The 9,407-nt window shown below is 42.8% G+C and overlaps 1 protein-coding gene across 1 annotated transcript; it reads left to right on the top strand.

Annotated features, from left to right (window-relative positions):
• The first annotated feature begins 409 nt into the window (after positions 1-409).
• On the top strand, positions 410-4,802 carry LOC142959251 (histone H4 transcription factor). The gene is made up of 10 exons (XM_076100486.1): positions 410-502; positions 953-1,161; positions 1,799-2,025; positions 2,117-2,234; positions 2,325-2,477; positions 2,574-2,648; positions 2,803-2,923; positions 3,033-3,171; positions 3,257-3,381; positions 3,510-4,802. The coding sequence occupies exons 2-10, from the start codon at positions 1,011-1,013 to the stop codon at positions 3,940-3,942; spliced, it is 1,542 nt and encodes a 513-aa protein (XP_075956601.1). The 5' UTR covers positions 410-502; positions 953-1,010; the 3' UTR covers positions 3,943-4,802.
• The last annotated feature ends 4,605 nt before the right edge of the window (positions 4,803-9,407 follow it).

The raw sequence follows: 9,407 nt of genomic DNA, 5'->3' as shown, positions 1-9,407 counted from the left end.
GCTCACAGAATTTCTGTGTGAGTTTATACGTTTTAACATTCAACTAAATGTCCAACAATGTATTAGTGGCAATCGGGGAAAGTTGGATTATATTTTCCACATGAAAATGAAATAAAACAAAGAGAATGTTACATATCAGAAAACTAGTATTTAACAAATGATTGAATTGAATGATTTAACAACACGCATACAGCAAAGCAAAGGAGGAACAGGCTCTTAATGATGCATTTTAACGTCACTGCACACATTAACATACATGTTCTAATATTTCCCTCAAAAATTGAATTGTTTGGATTTTTCTGTTTTTGAGATCTAGTCAGTCGTTGGATGACTCCACGACAGGAATAGGCAGTATTCTTCTTCGTCTGTTTTCAATAACAGGCGAAGAAGACCAACTTCCGTTTTGAGGCTCGCACTGACCGGAAATAAACAAAACCAGACAAGCTCAGAGGAGGGAAGGAGAAAGATAACAGAGCTGCTGAAGCTACTGACACTAATACTCGTAAGAAGCATTTACAAAACTCCGTGTATCGCAAGTGTCGGAAACATCTGTGTGTGTTTACGACTTCCACATTTAGATGTCAAGTTATTTTTCACGTTAAAAGATTAAAACGTGAAAAACGTTAGCTAGCAGTTGATGAATAGTCCGAGAAAGTAGTGTTCAAACCGTCAGCGCTAGCTAGACTGCCAGCCAAAATACTAACTGTTACTTATATGAACACAACATACTAAGATAGAAATAAGATGTTAGCTAGGTACTTGTTTCGTTTACGAGCACAGTTGGGAATAAAACGATTGCTTGTGTGTTTTGGTTAACATAATCATCGTCCAGAAATATCACGTCTCAGCTAACTCCAGCTAACGTCGGCTAATCCATTTTACAGTTTCACAGTCAGTTAGCATGTTTTTAATATTCCAGCTTAAAATGTCAGTTCTGTGTTTTTCTGTTCAGGTGGTCCGTTATTCGGTGGTTGTGTGCAGCAGCAGCTGAGCACACAGTGATCACCATCATGATGACAACCAAGAGACTAGACAATTTTGAGGTGGTGTGTGAGTGGGCTTCATGCAACTTCAAGGGCCGCACCATGGAGGAGCTGAGCGATCATATGTCTTTGCATTTGAAGGACTACCTGGGAGACAATGATACCTTAGAGGAGCTGGGTGAGTGAGGAGGAAACTGTGTCACCTGTAAGGTGGAGAGATATTACCTGAAATCAATATGACTAAGTCAGTCATTCTAACCCTCATGTAGTCAGGACATCTAATTGAGATCAAGGTCTGTTTTGCATAAGAAAACGTAGCAAAATATAATAGATAAGTGACGTTACACTGAAGAAACAAACAGATTCCATGGTTTCCTCTGGAAGCAACAGCCATGTTCTGCCCACACAACTGCCTTTGCATCTGTTAAAATGTTGTATTTGTACCCAAATCTTCCTCATCTGCACCCGGGCCCACAGCAGTTTCGCCAACGTTTGTGTGAATTTCTCTGTTGGCGTTAGATGGAACTCACACTGTTGTTGCTAGGTGGAAAAATTCGGACTCAATTTCTCTGTTATGATTGAAGCAACGCAAAGGACATGAGTGCACACTGATTGACTTTCAGGTGCATTAGACAACAGCTAGTCTGAAGGAATTTACTGAGCATACTGACTCCACTTATATTAGGTCGGTTAAGATATTCAGTTTAAATCTTCTGTTGTTTGCTCAGCCTTACAGTCAAATAAACTCCCTGTGCATTCTGTGTAAACTCTCCTCTCTTCAGTGCAGTAATTACTCGTCCCCTCTCTTTGTGTAGATGAGTATGCTTGTCTCTGGAATGGATGTGTATTTCTGTCCATGGGTAGCCCTGCGGAGCTGGAGGTCCATGCGTACTTCCACAACTACCACGGTAAGCTCAAGTTTGTCGGGTCACAGCTGCTCAAGTCCCGTCCTGATCTGCCCAGCTGCAACCAAGGCCTGCACAGCAACAACCTGGTTCCTGAAGGATCAGATGGATACGTTTGCCAGTGGGAGCACTGTGATGTAGGTATTTTTTTAGATAAACGTATTCATCAGTCATCAAATGACTGATAGCACCCTTATTACAGAATTTATATTTTTTGTCTTCATGTAGAGTACATTTAACAATCCTGAGTGGTTCTACCGACATGTGGACAATCATGTTGAAAGTGCTGAGCCGCAGTCTCTCCCGCAACAGCTGCAGCTGCAGGCTCTCTTCTGCCACTGGACAGGTACGACTGAGTGAGAGGAGGGCAAACAGATGTTCCTGGGATGTCTAACTTCATGTCTAACCTCATCTATACGTCATGTTTCTATTACAGGCTGCGATGCTTTCTTTAAAATCAAGTACCGTTTAAGAGAACACATGCGGAGCCACACTCAGGAGAGACTTGTAGCCTGTCCGACGTGTGGCAGCATGTTCTCCAGCAACACAAAGTTGTTCGACCACCTACACAGACAGGCCGAGCCAGTAGGTGAGAAGGACTCTTCGTTTTTCTCGGATGCTGATGGTGCTAAATGTGTCGGCTCGAATGCTGACTTCTGTACATTTACTTTTCTCCTTCGAGCAGAGTCGCTGGTGTGTGAACATTGTGGCAAAGCTTTTTCCAGCGAGAGGCTTTTGAGGGATCATGTTCGTCAGCACGGTAACAATCTCCTACTATTCTAATCTTAGATTGTTGTTTCATTGTTTACATTTTCAGGAATGCTTCGGTCAGATCTAAGTGGGGGCTGGTTAGCTGACAGTGTAATGATGAGCCTATTTTTATGTTTAATTATTACTTTTTCTTTTGCTCTCAGTGAATCAGGTGAAGTGTCCCTTCTGTGACATGACCTGCACCACTTTGGCAGCTTTGAAGATCCACATCAGGTTCCGCCACTGTGATGAGCGGCCCTTCCCATGTGACTTCTGCGACAAGAGGTAGAACCTTCCAAACAGCTGATTAGGTCCAGTTGTACAGCTGTTCTTTTGCAAAATCAGGCCTTACAACCACCTCTAAATTATGATGATTTATTTGATCTTTTTACAGATTTAAGAACCAGCCTGATCTACAAAAGCACACTGAGGTTCACAACGAGGGCGCTGTGTATCACTGCACAGTGGAAGGCTGCGACTATTCCTGTCACACATTCCAAACCATGAGCCACCACTACAAGAGAGTGCACGAGGTTCGTCACATCGTCAACCTGCTGTAATCTCGGAGACGGTTACAATGCTTTGTGGTTAACATCGTTACATCATTTTTACCAACAGGTCGGGGGGATGTCCAAATATAAATGCCATATCTGTGATAAGGTCTTCTCGTGGTGTTACACTCTCACGCTTCACCTTCGCAAGAAGCATGAGCTGAAATGGCCCTCTGGACATTCCCGCTTCAGGTAATCCACCACAGCCGATCACCTCTGAAACAACCACTCATTGCATCAAATGTTATTCAAGTAATCACGAGTAAAGACTGGAATAAGAAATGTTTAATATGTGGTTGTCCCATGTGCCTTCTTCACAGATACAGAAAGGACGTAGACGGCTTTCTAAAAGTCAACATGGTGCGGTTTGAGACCGTGGAAGTGACGAAGGAGATCATGAAGAACATGGCCAAAAAGCCGCAGAGCCTCCGGAAAAGTCAGAGAACCAGCATCCGGAACAAGAGGGCCGCGGTGACGCCAGAGAGCGGCCGAAGCTCCCCTGCGGGATCCTCCTCGCCCTCCTCCAGCTCCTCCTCCTCGTACTCCTCGGAGCTCTCCGGAGGCGAGGACGCTTCGTCTCAGCCCAGCCCCAGAGGCAGTGACTCTCCCGTCTACTGTGTCATGAACACCATCCCCCACATTGAGGAGGAGCCTGGAGGCTTATCTCAGGAGGACTGCGATGGCAGTGGGACATCTGGAGCGGTCCAGGCCCTGACGGAGGTGGCGAGGGGCCTGGGCATGGACGTAGTGTGACTCCTGCCCTGCATCACGCATCCATCATAGCCACTCTCGTAGCTGTTATGCAATGACATTTGCCTCTTGTAGTTTACTGTGCTGTGAAGCTGCCAGTGGGGACTCGAACTTCTTCTTTTTTAAAGCTTTTTTATGGTCTCCAGTGTTTTCAGAGTGGTGTGACATTGAAATGCTGATGTTTGCACTGGTTTTGGAGACCTATACTTTTAATATAGCAGCTCTTATTAACTCTAATGCCTCAGCTTGGCTTTGTGACGTCTCCCGTCTGTGGGATTGCCTGTTAATCCCGTTAATGTTTCTGATGGAGTTTACATGAATAAGATGACTTAAAAGCACTACAAAGCTTCGCAATGTTGTTCTTTACAACCCACGTCCCGTTGTTTATTTTATTTTATATTTCCAGAAGAATTCAGAAGACATCATTTTATTTAAAGTAGTCTTGGAATATCGCTTAATTTTATTGTTACAAACTTTACATACAATTTAGATAGACAAGTAAGCTTTTATTTTGGTAATGTATATTGGACTGTTGATCCACTGCTGTGGTTCAAAGCGTGGGCTCACAGAGACACCGGGTTGGCTGCAGACTCCATCAACTCTTAACCAGCTGCAGCAAACGTTGAGTTTGCAGATTTACAAATAGGTTTTCTTCTTCTTCCAGACATGAACTTTGTTATCAGCAAGCATGTGTGTTTTTAATATATTTATTTTTAAAAATGATTTAACAAAGGGAATCATTCAAATGCAAGTCTGACTGTACAGTTGCCAAAAAATCATCCAAGAAATCGATGTAAAATATCAAGACAACCGTGTTTTATGAAGAATCATTTTGTCTAATTAAAGCTGTACCACTCCATCAATTATATTCTCTTAATACTTCTTCAGTGCGGAGCGCCGTTGTATTCATGCACAGAGCAGAATGAGCAGCGAGCTTAACAGACGTGCTCTAAATGAGGGAGTAGCTGCTCCTCTGTTCCTTCAGACAGACGCTGGAGACTCAGGGCTCCAGGTAGGAGGTTGCCAGATAGCCAGCACGGTGGAGGTGACAGTTCTCGTGCCTTGAGTGTAGAAACTCCCTCCCTCTAAGGTACACTGTCTCCTGCTGCCTCAATGCAAGAGGGAAATAAAGAGGTGGCGTAAGGAAACCATGAAAAGCCTCTTTTTGCCTCATTGCTGCAAGAGGCGTCCTGATTGCTTTGCAGGTATTCAATGAATAGTCTTTCAGGACGGTTTGTCTGGAGTGGAGATCCATTCTCTTGTGAGCGTCCCATATTGGCTCCCATGAAGCACTTCGATAGGGATGCAGTTCAGCGCCTGGATGAGGCACGAGTCCCCCAGGAGTTCTGATCATTTTACATCTACTGCTGTTAGGGTACATGGCCGACAAATCTCTTCTGTTCGTATCTTGCACTGGCATGCTGTGTGAAGATGGAGACGGTTCAGTGTACAAAGTAGTCGAGGAATCAAACGGCTCATCTACAATTTCATGCTTCACCATCTTCACTTTAATGGATCTGTCGCACTCGCGCTTCCTTTTCCTGTCAAGTGAGACGCCGTGTCTGCCGTCAAGTTCAGGAGTCGTCGTTGGATCCAGAGAGTGGTCTCTGAGAGGTAAATCCTTAGTTGTTTTGACTTGTTGGCCCCCATGTTTCTCCTTTTCCTCAAGCTTCTCCTTCCAGCGCAGGTTTGGGGGCTGTTTCTCCCTCCTGGTCAGATGGCTGTGGACAGACGCAGGTGGAGATGTGTGAAGGTCAGAGGGATAACTGCTGTTGACGTGGCTTAAATGTTCGGCTGTTTGTCCTGTTTCTCTCCTGTCAGCAGTATTTACGTATGCAGAGTGTCCACATGGAGAGTCTAAAAAGAAAGAAAGAAGAGAGAAGCAGGTCAGCTTTGATCATTTGGCACATATACTGTTGCTGAAGGTGTTTCCTCCATCGCTGGCTCTAAACACACCGATATGTGGGTGTATGCAGGAGGGCCTCTCTGATTCCCTGTGTTGCACCGTGCCAGGTACACTGGTTGCAAGGTACTCCGGTGTCAGCTCTCGATGGAGACTGTTGGGTTTTTGCTGCATCTTCTGTGAAAAAGACATAAGTTGAGGAATGAGATAGAAAAGTATTCAAGTCTCAATGACAACATGTCCTAACTAAAAGATGCCGGAGTATTCTGAACTTCTGAACAGTTTTTCTTCATTTTTAGCTAATTGAAACTGATTTTGTTAATGTTTTCTGTCAACTAACTTATGTCCAAACATGAAGAATACTATAATGATTAAAAAAAAAATGTAATCCAGTTTAACGGACACAAAATGCCTTAAATGTAAGTACTCAGACTTCATTATTTTTATGTAACTAGAATGTGGATGCATTTAGTTATTACTTTGAGTTGTTCGTTGTAATATATCTTCCATGCAATGCAGACATGCAGTGCGCCCCATCTCCCTCGTTTCTGAAAAAATAGTGAAAACATTTTTGCAACAAACAGTTGACTGTCACTAAATATCATAATTGATGTTTGATTTTTAAAAACTAAGCAGAAGTGAGACTGTAGTTTTCATCTTTAGCCTGTATTGACAGTTTTGATTGGTGCGTGTTGGACTCACTGTTGACCTGAAGGGCTTCTGTGTTGCTCTGTGAAAGGCAGTGACGGGAGCAAAAGAGGGCCTCGCTGCTGCTCTGGGAAGGTGCGTGTTGAACTGTAGCAAGAGGTGAAAGAGAACGACTTGACGTTATTCTTGGTGGCGGAAAGGTAAAAATGGCAGAATTTACATTCAGGTCAGCGGTGGCTTCAGGTAGGAATTGGTAAAGTTGTGATTAAAATCACGTAGATGTTAAACACAGTATAGTGATGCATCTGCTTACGTTACTGTCCTGAGCTGCCATTGGAGCAGGTAGGATGGTCAAGGATTGGTCAGGGATGGGAATGAAGGCATGCGGGTGAGCGTGCTGATGCATGTGAAGATGTTGATGGACCAGGCCGTGCACGTATAAAGTGGACTGCTGAGACAGGAGAAAGTGGTGCTGTCAGTTCCTGAGCAGGAAGGAAGATAAACTCTAGGCCAGAGATTTTCAAAGTCTGGGACACAACTTGAGCCCCGCTTAGCCTATATGTGTTTACATTCGGGCAAATTGGCATTGAATAAAATTTCAAGTATGTCCGAATGACCTATTAGCAGCTCATGTTTGCACTGTACCCAAGAACGTACAGACAACTATCACTGGATTACTTTGATCTCGATGAAAACCTAAAGACGTGATGATTCTCAGGCAACTTTTGGAGTCATAAGGAGCTTTCTGTTCCTGTGATTTGTAAGCGGATTTATGGATGTTTGTTGTGAGTCACACAGAATCGAAAAAATAGCTACATAGTGTATCACATCTGTGTGTTCACAGAGCTGTGCATCCGAGAAGGAGTGCCATCTTTGACACAGCTTGTGGCCAAATCAGCCGGACAGACTAACAGTATGTTACACAGCCGCGCACCTCGCAGCTGCCTTTGCAATTTAAAAACCTCTGCTCTAAAGGAAATAATCAACGTTTTGGCGAACATTTAGTTTTAACAAAGACTTGCTGTAACTTAAACAAAATAGTATAAAAAAAGTGATGTTTTCATGTAACTGAGAGTGTAGCTGGTCATACCTGACTGTGGGGTGTTTATGTGGGAGCTTATGGAACTGGAATCGGTTGGTTTGCTCCTGGGATGAATGAAGTAACGTGTGTCCCGGTTCACGGGAAAGGTCGAGCTTTTCTTGTTCAGGAAAAAAGTCAAGAGAGCAGCCGAACCCCAGCAGGTTCAGACCGCTCTTGCTTTCTTCTCTTTCCTGATTCGGGATCACCTTCATAGCCAAGATACAAACAATCAATTAACATTAGTAGAATTATAAACAGAATCATTTCTGCAGCTTAATACCAGTACATAAACATTTAAAAAATACAAATTGTAAAACATTTAATACACTTTTCTTGCAATTTGCTTTGCACAATGACGGTATCTTGCTAGATTGCATTAAAGACAGTAATCCAATTACAACCCGGCGTGCCTATCTATTTAATGAATTTAAGATCCATGCGTTCCAAGGACGCGTTATTATTACTGCTGTCAGTGAGCACTGTGATATGCTGTATATTTGTGTTTAATATGAGCTAGAGTTACTGTGTTGTGTAGTGCCCTAGCTCCAATACTCCTAATCCAATAGCCTGATCCCTCCTTTCTCATAAAGACAAGATTAGCTGGAGGTCACACATCCTATGTTCTTTCAATTTCGTCCATGTCAGCGTGCCATAGAAATCTCTTAATCTCATAAAGGAGCTCTTTGTTAGGAGCGCAAACGGAGTGAACGAGGCATCAGAGGCAGCTCGCTGTGTCATCTGAGCGTACTTGCCTCCAACACAAAAGAATCTTAATACGCTTGAACTTCCTGAGATATACTGAGGCCTTTTTCCTTTCTCAATAGTTTTCAGGTATCAGATGTTCACAGAATAATAATTCATATTCAACACACTACTGATCTAAATACTTTCTAAATAAGTTAAAGCTTCAGCATTTAATTCATTAGAAAATGAATCTGCAACAATTCTTTAGTAACATCAGTAACACTGGATCCAGCTTCTCAAAGGTGAATATTTTCTTTCTCTTTTATAAATCTGAAACTAAATATCTTTGGGTATCAGACTGCTGGTTTGACAGAACGATATAAATATAAAAACTTCACCTGTATGGAATGGTGAAGTTCCACCACTTCATGCTCTGGAAATGTGTGTTTCTTACACCTTATAAAGCAAGTGGCTTGATAGATAATTTGGTAGATAAATGATTAAATAATTGTCGCTTGCAGCCCTAAAACAACAACAAAAAGTCATGAATTGATAAATTGTTGTACATTGAACATAATATCAGAGGGACAAAGGTATATCAGATGTCCTTCTTGCTTGACAGACAAAGCAAAGTTACAAAGACTAAAACACCTTGTAATCACACAGGATATATGTTGGACAGTAATACGCAGGGATCATTTTAAACACAACATTTGAACCGTCATAGTTTGCGTCAGCATTCTTGAAATATGTTTCTTACCTTTGTGATGAAGCGAGGTGAATATAAAATCTCAACTTGCTGGTGTTTGAGGGTTATTATCCAGTGAATAACAACCAGCCGCTCCAGCCTGTTTATCAGCCAAAACACAAGTGAAGAGATAAAGGCTTTGTATACGTCCGGTCCTATATCTACATATCAGCCACATTAACAGGACAATGAATCCTGTTTGTTGTTCTTTTGCAGACCCTGAACTTCTCTTCAGCTGGGACCACAGGTAGTTGTGAGCCGGTGTCAGCTGTCGGCTGGCCCCTTGGTCAATCACTCAGTGTTACTTAACGACACCAGGAAACACCATTAACTACTCCTAATGGCTTAAACTAATCGCATCAGCCCCCTTAACCCTTCTGATTCAGTTTGGGACTTGGGAGTTT

The sequence above is a fragment of the Anarhichas minor genome, unplaced genomic scaffold (genome assembly GCF_050575085.1).
Source record: "Anarhichas minor isolate MPS153535 unplaced genomic scaffold, ASM5057508v1 ptg000026l, whole genome shotgun sequence".
NCBI lineage: Eukaryota > Metazoa > Chordata > Actinopteri > Perciformes > Anarhichadidae > Anarhichas > Anarhichas minor.
The sequence above is the reverse complement of the archived record's forward strand: the minus strand, read 5'-3'. Positions and strand labels throughout refer to the sequence as shown.

Bases quoted from the DNA above. Each gene is read 5' to 3' on its own strand.
- LOC142959251 (XM_076100486.1), top strand. From the start codon at position 1,011: ATGATGACAACCAAGAGACTAGACAATTTTGAGGTGGTGTGTGAGTGG. The intron at 1,162-1,798 runs GTGAGTGAGGAG...CTCTTTGTGTAG, and splicing joins TGATACCTTAGAGGAGCTGG to ATGAGTATGCTTGTCTCTGG. The intron at 2,924-3,032 runs GTAGAACCTTCC...ATCTTTTTACAG, and splicing joins TGTGACTTCTGCGACAAGAG to ATTTAAGAACCAGCCTGATC.